We start from the raw sequence: 16,457 nt of genomic DNA on the forward strand, positions 1-16,457 counted from the left end.
AGCAGGTTGCTCAAGGCCCCATCCAGCCTGGCCTTGAACACTTCCAGGGATGGGGCATCCACAACTTCCCTGGGCAACCTGTTCCAGTGTCTCACCACCCTCAGAGTCAAAAATTTCTTCCGGAGATCTAATCTGAATCTTTATTCTTCCAATTTAAAACCGTTAAACTTTATAAACAGGTTCTCCCCAGCCTTCCTGAATTATTTTAAAAAGTTAACCAGAGCATTTCTTCTTCCTAAAACAGCGCTTTGCTATGACTGGCCACAGCTGCTGTGCTTTCGCTGTTAGAAATCTGGGAGGGCTTTTGCCGGTGACCTGATTACAAAAGGTGAACGGGTGTTTTTTTGTTTTTTTTTTGTTTTGTTTTGTTTTGTTTTTTTTACTCTCTCTTCCACAGGCATTAAACCATTTCAGTGTGACCGCTGTGGGAAAAAGTTCACCCGCGCTTACTCGCTCAAGATGCACCGCCTGAAGCACGAAGGTAAACGCTGTTTCCGCTGCCAGATATGTAGTGCCACTTTCACTTCCTTCGGGGAATATAAACACCACATGCGGGTTTCCCGGCACATTATCCGCAAGCCTCGGATTTACGAGTGCAAAACATGTGGCGCCATGTTCACCAACTCTGGAAATTTAATCGTTCACCTGAGGAGCTTGAACCATGAAGCGTCAGAGCTAGCAAACTACTTCCAGAGCAGGTGAGGTGCACAGCAAAAACCTAACAGGGAAACTTGCTTTTTTTTTATTATTTTTTTTTCATTATTTTTCCTTTTTTTTTTTTTTTTAATTTTTCCTAAATCATCTTTTCCTGCTTTCAGGGCAGCCTGCTGTGCCTCTCCTCAGGTTGCCAGCTAATTCCAGTCAAATTCGTTCTTGCGCCACTCTCTCTGTTGTATCTGCTCTGTCTTACAGCACCTAAGCTCTATAGGAGGGCACTGAAGAATGGAGGGATATGCAGGAGCTGCTTCTGGGCCACTTAATTTCTCTTTACAGTAGTATTTGTGGACAGGAGAATGGTGTTAAGCCATAAGGAGGGCACTGAAGAATGGAGGGATATGCAGGAGCTGCTTTTGGGCCACTTAATTTCTCTTTACAGTAGTATTTGTGGACAGGAGAATGGTGTTAAGCCATAAGGAGGGCACTGAAGAATGGAGGGATATGCAGGAGCTGCTTCTGGGCCACTTAATTTCTCTTTACAGTAGTATTTGTGGACAGGAGAATGGTGTTAGGCCATAAGGAGGGTACTGAAGAATCAAGGGATATGCAGGAGCTGCTTCTGGGCCACTGAATTTCTCTTTACAGTAGTATTTATGGACAGGTGAATGGTGTTAAGCCATAAGGTGCTAAATTGTAGTGTCTGTGGAGTTCTGTCAATGATTTGCTATTCAAAACCTCGTCCGTAGCCCGTTCACTTACATAGGGAACAGATGTGTGACTTCATTTTCAACACTTGCTTGATGTTGTGGAAAGATTGCATGACTCCATGCCTTCTCTTTTATCATTTTTTAGGTAACATATCACTAAATGATCAGACTAAAAGGGTTCAAAAAGAGTAAAGGCCCAGTTGGACGTTTCTTGTTTATCAGGGCACAAAAGACTTGGCAGCTCACAAAACTATTAAGAGGGTTCTGAGGTGTGAGACCAGCTCTGTGTGCTCATATTGGAACAAAAGGTTGCATCCATTGGAATTTGAGATAGTAAAAAATATGGAAGTGGAGGAAGATAAATCTCACAGCTCTTCAATCTTGGTGTGTTTAAGTCATCTGTCTTCAGAGACACGAAAAGAAATATATTGTAAATGTTACAACATCTACAATACCATCCCTCATCACTTCGAGATGTTATGCTTTTTCCCCTACAAAACATTTCAGCATTTTGTTCTATTTGGTTACCTCAGAAGTGACGTCGGCTGAAAAAAATGGCAAAACAAAGCGGGGAAAGCCAGGCGCTGTTTTTCCAACAGAATATTGTTTAAAAGTACAAGTGCTTCATATCTGTGGGTTTATGCAGTTCTCGTTCTTAGGGCTCGTGCCAAAACTAGAGCAAAAACTCTCAGGGATGATGCCACGATTGTGGTGAGCACTTTGTTGTTGGCGTCAAATTAAAGTCAGATTCAAGTATGGGATTTTTTCGTTGTCTCTAGGCCTTCCTTTAGTTTTAGTTTACAAACACTAGGTTTTAGCATCGTTGATGGCAAATTTGGATTTGTAGCTGCTGTTGAAGGAAATGACTGCTTTTAAATGGATGATTGTAAGGAGGAAACAAAGCATAGTAAGCATCTATATATGTGAAATATATATATATACTTGCCTCTAGTGCAAATGTACATGTCTGGTGCTGAAAATTTGCAAAGGATAAGTGTCAGCATCACAAACACCTCTGTGGCTGGCAGCTTCCCTATGCTCCTAACAGAACCCTCACCTCCCCACCTTCCACTTCTGTCTCCAGCCTCTCTGCTCTGCCAGGAGTTTCTGGGGTGGCTCTTACCTCAGGGGTGGAAAAGGCCCACATCTGAACTCGGTTTTCTTTCTATTTTCAAAGGTTGAGTGCTCCCCTTTTCCCAATGAGGTTTTCAGTGCCGTACCATGTTCCAGACATTAACTTTCCTTCTCGTCGAGGTGATAACAGTCTCAGTAATAAGAAGTTGCCCTGTAGGAAATATGGATGCACGACAATGCAAAATAGATGCTTTTGAATAAATTTCTCTGTGTGTGTTTAAATGAGAAGCAGGTTATAGTGCTCGGTGGAGTATGTTGCTGTGATGGTCTTAGGGCAATGTGAAATGAGAAATTAATACCTTTGTTCTCTGCGCCAGGTGGAATGTCACTTGTGTGTTGTAACTGATGACAAAGAAAACTGATACTGCTGATGTTTGGGTGAGAAATGACTGTTTCTCTTCTGTCCTTTGCCCCTCTTCTAGTGACTTCCTAGTCCCGGACTACTTAAACCAGGAACAAGAGGAGACCCTCGGGCAGTATGAGCTAGGGGAGCATGGCTTTGAAAGCAACTCTTCTGTCCAAATGCCTGTCATTTCGCAGGTGTCGTCAACTCAGAATTGTGAAAGCACTTTCCCCTTGGGGTCTCTGGGTGGGTTGGCAGAGAAGGAAGAAGATGTGCCAGAGCAGCCAAAGACTAATGCCACTGCTGAGGCAGCCGCAGGTGACCCTCCGAAACCAGAGCTGTCATCTATTACTATTGAATAATTCATGGTTTGGTTTCATTTTTTTGTTCTTTGGAAAGTGCCTGTGTTTGGTCCTGTACATTTTAATTTAATTTTTTTTTAAACGAAAGCGGGGAGAGTTTTCCCTTTTTACTTTGTAAGCTACGCTTTAAACGGAAAACTGCAACAGATGTTACATTATTTTTCATGACTGAAATGATCACTTCTGTGAAAATATTTAAGACTGAATGCACAAAAAGATCTTGTCAGAACATCATGGAAGCTGTGATACACTTCTAAAGAAGAACAACTGATTCCGATCACTTTAGCTATTTCTTCTTCCACAGTTAGAGCAGCTCATTAAGTTTCTCTTGCTTCTGCAGACCCTCTGGTTAAGGGAAAGAAATCAGAGGGAACCTTTTTAAAATGACAAACAAAAGGATGCATTGGAAATCATTATTGAACGGTTTTGACTGGGTTTGAGTGGATGCTTTAATCTTCTGCATAAAAAAAAAAAATGACACTTCCTATCTCTGTGCCTGCTGTTTTTTCAAAGCGCTTACTGTAACCCTTTTCTTGGAAATGGTAAGCATTTTTGAAACTAACAGTCACACACTTTTTAAAAACACATTGTCCCTTTTTTCTCATCTCGGATGAATCAGTTTTTGGGCAAACCAAGTGATGTCATGCCAGGTATTCTTAACTTCTGATATATTCCAGTCCTTTTAGAAACTGCTCCATCAAATAACCTTTTCAGGATTTGCCCATCCCAGGTTAAGGAGTGGAAATGCTACGGTCAGGAAAAGTCTAATGGTGCATAATGAATTGGGGATGGTAGAAAAGTATAAATCTGTGCAAGCCTGACAAACATCTCATGACTGTAGCTCTCTGGAGAAGGGGAACCACGGAGGAAAATTCAGCTTTTTCCCCAAACTGAAATTCTTCAATCCTGACCAGATTGGCTGCAGCTCTGGTCACTTCCCCCGATCGCATAGACTCTATTTTTGCTCATCTCCAAAAGCGAGCTAGAATGAGTTTACAGATGGGGAAAAAATGAGCTCTTTTGTGCATTATTGCACTTTTTCTTGTTTGTTTATACATACACATGTATAGTTTCTGAGATATTAGCCTGTTTTGGACAAAATAAGCAATTTATTCTCTTTAGAGGCCAACTTTCTAACCCAACAGGGGGTTGTTTACAAAAAACCTATATAGCAATGATGAATTGTTCCTGTTTCAAGACATTTGAAATCCCTGCCAACTCGGTTTATTAAAGGCCATTACTCCAGCTACGTACACAGCTCAAGTCAGCAATAAATTGAAAGATTTGCAATTTTATTTTTCCATACTTAGAAAAAAAAAAGCTGCAAATTTCGGGTGTGGGGTTTTCAGAGCGGCGAGTCTTGTTTTGTCGAGGCTTTTTTGGGCTATGGCACTGCTTTGAAACCTAAATTAGGAAATCCATTAGGAGGGTTGTGATTTTTCTTATTGCTTCTGAAGTTAACTCAGTGTTTGATGCCAAATGCCTCCTGCCTACAGACGACACGCTGAGCGAGTAGGTATTACTTGATCTTAGTATTCCAAAGGCATGATATACTCCTTTAGTTTTGAATCTTGGGTTGGTTCTTTTATTTTTTTCTAAATTGTTGATTTTTGCCCAGATTTGTTTCACGCAAACATGAGGAGGAAATGACACCAATAGAGAAAAGTTGCTGCTGAAGGAACAGAAGACACAAAAGTCGTATTATATCGCAAGATCAATTTGTATTCAGTCAGCAGCTCTGATACTCTCTAGGTCTGGGTTGTTTCTACTAATAGCCAACTTTTGTAAGGAAAAAAAGAAAATATTGCCCTTTGGAAAGAGCTTAAAGGGTTTCGGTGACTTTAACAATTTTTCTCCGTGGCGTTTTAGGTAAAAAACCACACATTTTCGTTAAATAGAGCGAAACCAGGTGGTATTTTAGCCCCTTCCAAGTTACTGGAGTGAAGTTTCTCTACCAAATCCAAAGGGTGTTTTAGAAACGTGCTGCAAAGACGTTCTCTGCTCCAATTCAGTCTTGTACATCTATCTTTGTAAGTCTTCTTAAAAGGGCTTGAAGGAGAAATTCTGGTTTTGGCATTGCCGAACTGTGAATTAGTCCAGTGCCTCTTGGTGGGCTGAATAGAAAGACCAGTTCTCTTCCACTTCTGGTTTCTAGACCCAAGAAGCCAGTGAGACAAGGCAATGCCTTTTGCTGAGTTTTATCCTGAATTCTAGGGCTGTGACACTGAACTCAAATATGTTATTTTCTTTTTTGTAGTTAGTGTTACTCATCTTTCCAGGTGTGAGAGAATCCTTTGGAGTAAAAAGGGTAACGAAGGTGGTCAGAACAATAACCTTCTGTTAGAATCTGATCGTTTTCACCCATTAGAGCTTTTGCTAAACAGTTTATCCATGAGGGAATGTGCAAATACAGAACAGACACCACTGGATATTGGATTTTTAAGGCTTAAAGTTTTGTGTCAGAAGGCAAACTGCTTTCTGAATACCAAAGAGAAGAGGGGAAAAAAGAAGTTAAAAAATACTTTGTAGTTCTAATCTGGTCTTCCTTGAAAAGAAATGGGTATCATCAACACCTTGGTCCAAGGCAAGTCATGGGGTTCATTGCTCGTTGCACTGTGATACACATTATCTTTTCAACCCTTTAATCTCTGTGTAACATCTCAATGTAGTTCTCACTTTTCAGTCTCATTCAACTGCTGAACAATAGAGTTCTTAGAGGATTTTGTCTGTTTGTTTGGTTTAGGGTTGGCTTTACTTGTTAATTTTCCTGTTTTTAACCGTTTCTTGTTAATGCCTCTTTTCTCCGTAGAAGTGAGCACAGACTAAACACAAATTTGGTTTCTCCTCCCTAAATGTTGGAAGTGTTCAGAACTTTGAAATGCTGGTCTTTTTCACAGGAGAGATGTGAAAACATAGGACATCTTAAAACAATCTCTGTTGCTGATATGCTTAGATTCCAAATTGTGCGAGAGAGATATCTAACTGAGCTAGAAGAAACTTGCCTTAAACTACTTGGGATTAAACCTAAAGCATAAATTTCTTTCAGTACTCTTATCAGAGGGTTTTGAATTCTGGAGTGAGTTTTCTTTTTTCCTTTTTTTCCATTATTTGGTTTGCGTTTCTATTTCTGCTTGACGAGGATCATGCCGTCACAGAGCAGTTGAGGTTGGAAGGGACCTCTGGAGGAGGTCAGAGGAGGGAGGTTGCTCAGATATTCTGAATATCCCCAGAGATGGAGCCTCCTTGACTTCTCTGGGAAACCTGTTGCAGTGTTTGACCACCCTCCCTGTAAAAAAAGGCTTTAGTATGTTTAGATGGGATTTCTTGTGTTCCAGTTTGTGCCCACACTGAGGAAGGTCCAGCTCCATCGTCTTTGCCCCCTTCTATCTGGTAGTTTTACACATTGATCAGATCCCCCTGAGCCTTCTTCAGCCAGAGAGGGGCTGTTATAAGGGGCCCCTATAACTTATTTAGACTTTCTTCCAAATTAGCTACAGGTATGACCCATTGCAGCAGTTCCTCTGTCTCCAAATTCATTCGCCGAGTGATTTACGTCCCGGTTTTCCGTCCCCTTCTCCCATGTGGCACCGATCTTTGCACTGAGTGGAAAATCCTTTCCTCCCCCCCCGTTTCTTTTGCAAGCAAGAGTGCCTTCACCACCACAGAACTAACAAAGTTCTGCCCTGTGCCTGGGACCCACCTTCCCAGAGCAGGGTCTTTACTCCTCACGTATTGTTTAGACCAGTACGTCCGATGGGAACAACAACGGGAAAGGAAGGGATGGGGTATTTTTTTTTTTCTGACTTAACACGGTGTTTTGGGAGAGGGGAGTAAAAAATTCAGAAGTTTTCTATTTCCCCGCAAAGAGAGGGAGGGAAAGAAGTGCTCTTTGGAGATTTGGCCAAGTTGTTGAGGGTTTGTTTTTGGTTTTTCGATGCGGATACAGAGCACAACTCCCCCGGGGGATCCCTGGGGATGCCCACATGCTCCACAAATCAAGCTCCCCCCATCAAAAACCTGCTTCTCTCTGGCCTTACATCGTGTTGGGAAGCTCTGTGTGTTCCCAGTGGCTTGTCTTGTCCTGCTACAGTTTGAGTTGAGTTGTCAGGCTCGCAGACACTATGGTCACGTCTCTCATACTGAGAGATTACTAGCCTAGGTTCTTGAAAACGGTTCTGGGTTCACGTGTATCTTGAGTCTAAAAGGTGTGAATTTAAGCTTTTTTAAAAAAGTGATAGCTGCCAATGCAGTAAAATATATTTTCTAAGACTATGATCCCTATATGTCCCTTAAGGGATAGAATTTTATTGTTTTTAAGCTATGGTTTAAAGTTTTTATATGAGGGCTTCAGTCGCTTCTTGGTTGCTGGTGTTCCCCTCCAGCCCCAGGACGTAGGAGACCATTGGGGTCTCTCTCTGAGACGAACCATGAAGTATTTTATATGCAAATAGAAGGGGAGCTTTGTCCCCCCTGCAGGGATGGAGAAAATGCAGATGCTCCTAGATCCATTGCAACTTCCACACCATCAGAATACGGAAAACAGCTAATTTTCATTCAGATCGATTACGTTCGAGTTTTGCTTACAAGGTGAAGCCCAGTTTTGGAGGGTTCTCATCTCCGATTATGGACATAATAATAAATTCCATAGCATTTGGATGACAGATAGGAGGGTTCAAGGCCGGACGGTGCCTCAGCCACATCAGAGGTCCTTAGTTAAATAGAATCGGTTCAAAGCGTTTGAGGAAATGTACCATAAAAAAACAAAAAAAACCAAACACAAATGTGAATTTTTTTTAATGCAACAGTAGTTACTGCTCTGGGTTTTTGTTAACTCGATGTGTGCTATCGCAGTAATTCAGTGGCCCACAGGCCTCAGTGACAAATCTGGTTGCACTAGAACCAAACCAGAAGCCAAATTAGTTTGGTGGTGCTGCCAACCTGTGTGGCTTCTGTACCTACAGTCTTCCTGAGGGTTGCTGAAGTCCCCAGAGGAGTGATTTTTTTGTTTCACCATTCGTTTAGCTGATGCATGCTTTTAGATATTCTGACTTCTAGCCCTGGCTACAACCAAGTTTCTTGGACAGCTTCTTTGCCCTGGTCCTGCAGTACCTTCACTCCAGGTGCTGCCCTATGGTGAAACCCCCCGGAGAGGGAAAAGAGTAAGCTGGAGAGGGAAGAAAAAAAAAAAAGATAAATAAATAAATAAATAATGTGAATTAAATTATTGTTGGGCTTCTTTGTGCATTTTAGTACCAGTGAAACCCCCTTAACTGTGCCAGTCTCCGGTCACCAGCCGTATATCCAGTTGTCATCTCATCCACAGTACAGCTTCTCTTGTTGATGCTGGCCACAGCTAGATTACTTGGCATGTTTATTGACTTAACAGAATTGTTTTTTTGGTTTTGGTTTTGTTTTTTAATGTATACGATGTTTAAATACACTTCACATTTTATATAATACTATCTGGCTATTAGTATTTTTCAGGAACCATAGTTCTTGGTGGCTATATATATTTTTGTGACTTTTTTTGTAAACTAAGTGCCGTTTCAACGTTACAATCATTTTTAGAGTTATTGTAATCAATGTGAATATCATGTTTTTTCAAATCTGTTCTGAGCCTGTAGTGTTTGCTTTGTGATCATATGTGTAATGTATATATTCTGTATAGTTACATTGTATTGAAATACTAGCTTGTTTGATATAAGAAAAGTATGTATTGGGTACCTTTTTGCTAGCCTGGTTGTTTAATCTTTAAAAAAAAATGTTCTAAAATGCAAAAAAAAAAAAAATATCTCCAAACTGGTCCCATTATAGGTCAAAATTAAGGGGGGAGAAAAACTAGTTTTGAGTGTCTTTGGATAGAAACATGAAGCTAAGATTTTTCATTAAAATATTAATGTTTTATGGAGTATATCTTTGCTTTGTGTCGTTATTTAACTAAACCAGAGTTTCTCTTCCAGTAACCGAAGACTCGCTTCGACCTCGCGTAAGAAGGTGCGACCCTGTTGCTAGAGTTCCATTCTCTTACGACTTTTGCTTATAATTAGTCTCAAAATAGTTGAGTACGAGGAGAACTGGCTGTTGCTGAAGCTGTCATTGGGAGGAAGGTAGTTTAAAACAAAATAAGCGCTAATAAATGGTTGGAGAAGTTACATGAGTAAAGAGTATTAAGAACAAAGTACACATTTCTGGTTTAATTTTCCATTGTATATTACATTTCCTTTTGTTAATGCTCTCTTTTAGGCTGTATTCTGGAAAAAGCTGTGGGGCCATCTCTTGAAAACGGGGTTTTATTGATGGAAAGCCAGCCAAGAGCGAGCCTAATGACATTAGTCAAAGCAGAAGATGTTTAGAGAAGGACAGTAGCCAGAGTCGTCGCGATGGCAGCTGTGAGTTTCCAAATAGTCACGAAACAGCCGGAGTGTTGTGGGACTTAAAATCCACCTCTGCTCTTTTCTGGCAAGACTTGCAATTAAATTAATTTGCCTCCCCGTCGGTCGGAGCTGGGATGGTGGCTGGATCCACACAGAGCTAGGGCACAGGTAGGAGGCATCTGAGATGGGATTCGATATATTCATCACTGACCTGGATGAAGGGATGGAATGTACCCTCAGCAAGTTGGCTGATGGTACAGAACTGGGAGGGGTGGCTGACACACCAGAAGGCTGTGCCACCATCTAGTGAGACCTGGACAAGCTGGAGAGCTGGGCAGAGGTGGAATCTGATGAACTTCAACATGGGCAAGTGCAGGGTGCTGCACCTGGGGAGGAATAACCCCCTGCACCAGGACAGGTTGGGGGTGACCTGCACCTCTGAGGAGAAAGACCCAGGAGTCCTGGTGGACAACAGGGTGCCCATGAGTCAGCAATGGGCCCTGGTGGCCAAGAAGGCCAAGGGCATCCTGGGGGGCATCAGGAAGAGGGTGAGCAGCAGGTGGAGGGAGGTCATCCTGCCCCTCTGCTCTGCCCTGGGGAGGCCCCAGCTGGAGCACTGGGACCAGTTCTGGGCTCCCCAGTTCCAGAAGGACAGGGAACTGCTGGAGAGGGGACAGCAGAGGGCTACAAAGATGATGAGGGGCCTGGAGCATCTCTCTGACAAGGAGAGGTTGAGGGACTTGGGTCTTTTTAGTCTGGAGAAGAGAAGGCTGAGGGGGGATCTGATTAATGCTTCTAAATACTTCAAGGGTGGGTGTCAGGATGATGGGGCCAGTCTTTTTTTGGTGGTGCCCAGGGACAGGACAAGAGGGAATGGGCATAAACTTGAACATGAAAAGTTCTACCTGAAGATGAGGAGGAACTTGTTTCCTGTGAGGGTGGCAGAGCCCTGGCAGAGGCTGCCCAGGGAGGTGGTGGAGTCTCCTTCTCTGGAGACATTCAAACCCCACCTGGACACGTTCCTGTGGGACCTGCTTTGGGTGACCTGCTCTGGCAGGGGGTGGGACTGGATGATCTCCAGAGGTCCCTTCCAACCCCATGGGATTCTGTGGGAAGGAAAAAGACAATGGAAAAACATTCCATGGTGCAGAGCCACAATGAACCCTGGATGGTGGGGTTGGAGAGGTTTCTAAGTGCCAACTTTTAATTTTCCTGAGTAGGGAAAGGTCCAAGTAGGACCTTGCGTAGGGACAGAGATATTTTATCAAAAGCCCGATTGGAAGAGTGAGTGTATCTGGTGATGGCTTTGGAGGGAGTTAAGTTTGAGATGTAAAGGCTTCGACTCTGTGGCTTTCCCACAAAAAGCAAGGACTTTGCTGGTTTGAAGGCAGCCAGACCCAGCTGGGAGTTTGCAGTGATGCTTCACAGAACGTGAGGAACCTAAAGCCTGTTCTAGATGAACACCCACAATCACAAAGCAATGACAAGACTGCTCAGATGCCCACCTTTGATGGATACTGAGCTTCAGGCTTGTGACTCCAGTGGATTTTTCCAAAGCACAACCATCTGTTGAAGTTTAGCCCGAAACCAAAGCAAGTGCACACTATTGAAGTTTTTCTGCGGCTTCCTTAGAGCCTTTTTAAGCATTTTATTCCTGACAGTAATGAAGTACTGTTTCTTTTGCGCAGCGGAGAGCGGCCAAGATGAGATTGAACTCGTAGCTACTAAGACCGTAGTAGAGCTTCTCCCAATGCTTTGCTGCACCGTTCCTCCTGGTGAAAATGAAGCTGGTAAGAGCAACCTGGCCAGGGTTCTGTCTAAAGTGCTTTTCACAAGCTGTATCACCACTCTTAGAGCAGAAATTGCTGGGACACCGTGAGCAGGGGTAAGTGTGTCCGTGTTACACCCTCGGGTGCAGCTCAGAGACCTGGTTTTCAGTCATTCTGATTTTGGGGAGCTTTTTTTGCAAGAGGAGACGTGCACTCTTGAATAGTGGGTTTACACATGCCTTGATTTTTCTTAGTTGCTTTTCACAAATCCTTTCGAAATAGGCCTCAGTAAGCGCACTCTTGAACAGCGCGTTTACGCCTTGATTTTCTTAGTTGCTTTTCACAAATCCTTTCGAAATAGGCCTCAGTAAGTTTGCAGATGACACCAAGTTGGGTGGTGTCATCACCAAGTTTCTACCTGCTGGAGGGTAGAGAGGCTTTGCAGAAGGATCTGGACAGGCTGGATCAATGGGTTGAGGCCAATGGGATGAGATTCACCAAGGCCAAGTGCTGGGTCCTGTCCTTGGGTCCAGAGCCAAGTGCTGGGTCCTGTCCTTGGGTCCCACCAACCCCTGCAGTTCTCCAGGTTGGGGGCAGAGTGGCTGGACCTGGGGATGTTGGTAGACTGTTGGCTGAATAGGAACCAGCAGTGTGCCCAGGTGGCCAAGAAGGCCACCAGCATCCTGGTCTGTGTCAGGAACAGCGTGGGGAGTAGGCCTCAGGAGGTGATCGTTGCCCTTTACTGGCCCTACCTCGAGGGCTGTGTCCAGTTTTGGGCCCCTCACCACAAAAAAGATGTTGAGGTTTACTGGCCCTACCTTGAGGGCTGTGTCCAGTTTTGGGCCCCTCACCACAAAAAAGACATTGAGGTGCTGGAGCAGGTCCAGAGAAGGGCAACGGAGCTGGTGAGGGGTCTGGAGCACAAGTCTTGTGAGGAGAGGCTGAGGGAGCTGGGGGTGTTCAGCCTGGAGAAAAGGGGGCTGAGGGGAGACCTTCTTGCTCTCTCCACCTCCCTGAAAGGAGGGTGTAGCCAGGGGCGGTCGGTCTCTTCTCCCAAGGAGCAGGCCATGGGACAAGAAGAAGTGGTCTCAAGTTGCTCCAGGGGAGGTTCAGATTGAAAACTAGGAATTTTTTTTCCACAGAAAGGGTTATCAAGCCTTGGAATGGGCTGCCCAGGGAAGTGGTTGAGGGCACCATCCCTGGAGGTGTTCAAAAGATGGGTTTACATAGTGCTGGGGGACATGGTTTGGTGATATGGAGGCTTTTTGTGTGTGTTTGTTTCTTTTTTATCAGTTAGGTTGATGGTTGGACTAGATGATCCTAAAGGTCCCTTCCAACCTGGACAATTCTATGATTTGATGATGAAGCGCCTTCGTCTCAGTCACAAGGTCTCCCAGTGGAGATCTGATTGCTGAAATTGGAACTTCTGTCCAAATTTTGAAGTTAATGGCCTGGGTAATTTGCTCAACGGGGTGTCGATTTGTGTCGTTGACTCTTAGATACTCCTCTGATTGCATTTTTGGGGGAGTATCTTTGAGAACGCATCCTCTGCGTCTGGCTAAACCGTCTTCCGTACGCCTGCCTAAAACGAGATGCTTAGACCCTGCGTTTTTGTAACGCTCCCATCCTTCAGAAGATAACAGTTTTTTTCCTCACAAAGTACTGCTTGTTCCCCCGTACACGCACACACACACACACACACACGATCTGGATGTGCTCATTCAGAAGGAATTTCGAGCGACGACCGTACAAAAAACATCGATTGACCAACTCTTTCCTTGCTGCTTCCCTACAGAAACCGCCGGTGTTTCTGTCTTCTTCTTGGTTAATTCTCCTCGGGTGGAACAAGTCACTGGCTCAAACCTCCAGCAAGGACCTTGCATCCCTCTTCTTACCTATTTCTCTGGAGTTTGGAGTGAAAAGGAGGAGCGTAGGCTCCTGCTTCTGGACCTTCTCCCGTCCTTCTTCTTACTTATTTCTCTGGAGTTTGGAGTGAAAAGGAGGAGCGTGGGCTCCTGCTTCTGGACCTTCTCCACGGGGAGGCAGGACTCATGGACAAGATGCTAATTATAAGGAAGCAGATGTATTTTGTGGTCCTGAGAGGGGTTTTTTTTGGAAGGGGGGAGAGTGTTGATGGCACTCAGGTGTATTTTTCTACAGTCCTTAATTATTTGTTGGCTTAAAGCATTTATATCTGCAGGGCAGTCTAGCTTTCTGACCACCTTGGGCCCAAGATAGCTGTGAGTGTGCCCCTGGCATTCTCACCTCTAGAAAGAGAGAAAAATAATGGTAAAATAGATCATCTGAATTCTTTGCAGGCAGGAGAGGTGTCTGCCAGGTGAGTACACCCCCGAATCCGGGGGGAATAGCCACAAGTGTTGGGAGAGGAGCAAGGAAATGTGTTTGTGGGTGGGTGGAGGAGGTGACTCTCCATTCCAGGATCGTTGTGGTGTGTAAGAGAAGGCAGAAGGAGAAGGAGAAACCATCCCTTGGGGTTTGATGCTGATGGTTGAGAGCCCACCAGCTTCAGAGGAGCAAGGTAAAGTACAATCCCAGTCCAATTAAGCATTTAAATAGCCTGCCTTTCCAGAAATGTGTTTAAATGGCTCCTTAAAAGTCTACCCACTTTGTGAACTTTAATTTTGCCAGTTGTTCTCTGACTCAGCACAGTTTTACAACCCAAGCACTAATGGGGTGCAAAGACCTGGTTTTGGGAGATTTTTATGTGTATAAACAGACCCTTGCACCGTGTAAAACAAAACTGGAGCGAAAAGACACCAAAGCACAGGACTAATAGGCAACAGAGCTCAGAAAACCAAAACATCTCTCCAGGGTAGGACTTCATCTTCCCGCAATTTTAAACGAGAAAAAATAACAAAAAAATCCTAACAAAACCTTTTTATGTAACTTCAGCAGCGCGGTGATCGGTTTCGGGGCTGACGTGACAGCAATTATAAACAACAGTTATGCAACTGCCTCCTTGATTGAATTGAAATTAATACCCAGAAAGAGCGAGCCAAACAAAAAGAAATGGCTCGGGGTTGGCTTGTTATGTTTTAAATAAATAAAAAAAAAGAACTGCTCAGGTCAGCCTCTTTTTCGAAAGCGAGCGTGAGCCCAGGGTGACAAATTTTGAACAAAGTGAATTGCTCTTTAAAATTTTATTTGTGTTAGAGGCAGAATTTTGTTTATCTTTTAAGGCTTACAGCTCCTTTTTTTTTTTTTTTTTCAGGCTGACAGTGAGGAAATTCAATATTTTAGTTTGCTCGAGTTCCTTCTACTTTAAAACTCTTGTTTTAAAAACCTGTTTACCACGTTGCGGTGTGTGGTTGGCTTTTGTGATTCCGCTGTCCCTGATTCATGCCATCTGAGGAGAAGGCCCACGTCCACGTGTGTGTGTGTGAGTACACATTTATTTCCTCCCCTCGCCATCTGGCAGGAGCTCAGATGGTTTTGGAGTGGAACTGAAGGCAACATCACACGGGCAGAGCCTGGTGTCTCTGAGAGGAATGTTTCCTTTGAGTGAATACTGTTTGGACATGCTTGAATTCACCTACATTTCAGGTGCCTTGAAGAGTGTGGTCCATGTGGCCACCAAAGGCCACTTGTCTTCCTTGGGCCAGTAACTCCATGGTGGTGGTGGTGTCCTTGGCACGCTGTTAGGTGCCTTGAAGAGTGTGGTCCATGTGGCCACCAAAGGCCACTTGTCTTCCTTGGGCCAGTAACTCTGTGGTGGTGGTGGTGTCCTTGGCACGCTGTTAGGTGCCGTGAAGAGTGTGGTCCATGTGGCCACCAAAGGCCACTTGTCTTCCTTGGGCCAGTAACTCCATGGTGGTGGTGGTGTCCTTGGCACGCTGTTAGGTGCCGTGAAGAGTGTGGTCCATGTGGCCACCAAAGGCCACTTGTCTTCCTTGGGCCAGTAACTCCGTGGTGGTGGTGTCCTTGGCATGCTGTTAAGTGCCTTGAAGAGTGTGGTCCATGTGGCCACCAAAGGCCACTTGTCTTCCTTGGACCAGTAGCTCCGTGGTGGTGGTGTCCTTGGCATGCTGTTAGGTGCCGTGAAGAGTGTGGTCCATGTGGCCACCAAAGGCCACTTGTCCAGTAACTCCGTGGTGGTGGTGGTGTCCTTGGCACGCTATTAGGTGCCGTGAAGAGTGTGGTCCATGTGGCCACCTCGTTGTCCTTGTCTTTCCCCCTTGTTTCCTTCCGTCTCTTGCTGTGGATTCTGAAGGAGCAAGGAAAAAATGAAAGCTCACACGGCCTCTGACATCTCTCCCAGCCAGAAATGAAACCCTGGGAGGTTAAATTTTATGTTTCCCCTCTCCTTCCCCTCTGGAGACATGAAAAGGATTATAGGAGCTTGATCTATAGCATGGCTAGGCAGCTGTGATGGGTGCTTTATTAAAGTCTGTGGCAATCAAGCTAACACAATCCAGAGCCTTTTCCTTGTAGCTTTATGTAACCCTTTAAAAAGTGATGGATGTTTTGCAGCAGGAACTGGGGGGGGGGGGGTGGGGGGGGGGAAAGTAAGCTAGGTCAAACTGCACAACGTGATAAACCAGAGCAATTAATAGCACTTAATGGGAAATAGCAAGCTCTTGGCTCCTCAAATATGAGATGGTTTATAATCCAGGACAGCTTGACTTGAAAGTGTGGCTCTCATCAAAAGGGTGGCAACGGAGCCCTCGGGACAATAAAGCTGTTCCGTGGAGATGATCCTTTTCGCTGCCTGTGATGACTTAAGTGGTGTTTTTGCTACTGGTTTTGCCCCTCTTTTGTCTCAGCGCCACGGGAGCGGTGTTTTGGGGGGGGAACTGGAGTCCTTTCTTTGGAGAACTGGCAGCAGGACCATCAGCTCAAGTCCAGTGGCAGCACTTTGTGCAAACTCACTGAATCAGCTGCAGGGCCCTCCCTGGGCACTGCATTTCACTGAATTTCACTGAATTTTTAGAGTTGGAAGGGACCATAGAGATCATCTAGTCCAACTCCCCTGCTGAAGCAGGATTGCCTAGAGCTTGTCAGAGCATGTTACTCAGGAGCATCCAGGTGGGGCTTGAAGATCTCCAAAGAAGGGGACTCCACACCCTCCCTGGGCAGCCTGTTCCAGGGCT

At 44.6% G+C, this 16,457-nt stretch overlaps 1 protein-coding gene and 1 long non-coding RNA gene across 6 annotated transcripts in view; both read left to right on the forward strand.

Moving 5' to 3' along the window:
- Window positions 1-9,114, forward strand: part of ZBTB44 (zinc finger and BTB domain containing 44) — a 41,929-nt gene extending 32,815 nt beyond the window's left edge. For 4 of the 5 annotated variants that reach the window (XM_014951832.1, XM_014951831.1, XM_014951833.1 and 1 more), the window contains exons 5-6: window positions 398-698; window positions 2,921-9,114. In XM_014951832.1, the coding sequence (XP_014807318.1) occupies window positions 398-698; window positions 2,921-3,203 (584 nt within the window). In that variant the 3' untranslated portion in view covers window positions 3,204-9,114. The remainder of the gene's footprint in view (window positions 1-397; window positions 699-2,920) is intronic. The other variant, XM_014951835.1, reaches the window with a different exon arrangement.
- A 5,479-nt stretch (window positions 9,115-14,593) lies between these two features.
- The window catches only part of LOC106893662, a 22,836-nt gene continuing 20,972 nt past the window's right edge, over window positions 14,594-16,457 (forward strand). The window contains exon 1 of the long non-coding RNA XR_001413140.1: window positions 14,594-14,744. This is a non-coding gene — a long non-coding RNA (uncharacterized LOC106893662). The remainder of the gene's footprint in view (window positions 14,745-16,457) is intronic.

This window comes from Calidris pugnax, unplaced genomic scaffold, assembly GCF_001431845.1.
Source record: "Calidris pugnax isolate Ruff unplaced genomic scaffold, ASM143184v1 scaffold145, whole genome shotgun sequence".
Taxonomy (NCBI): Eukaryota; Metazoa; Chordata; class Aves; order Charadriiformes; family Scolopacidae; genus Calidris; species Calidris pugnax.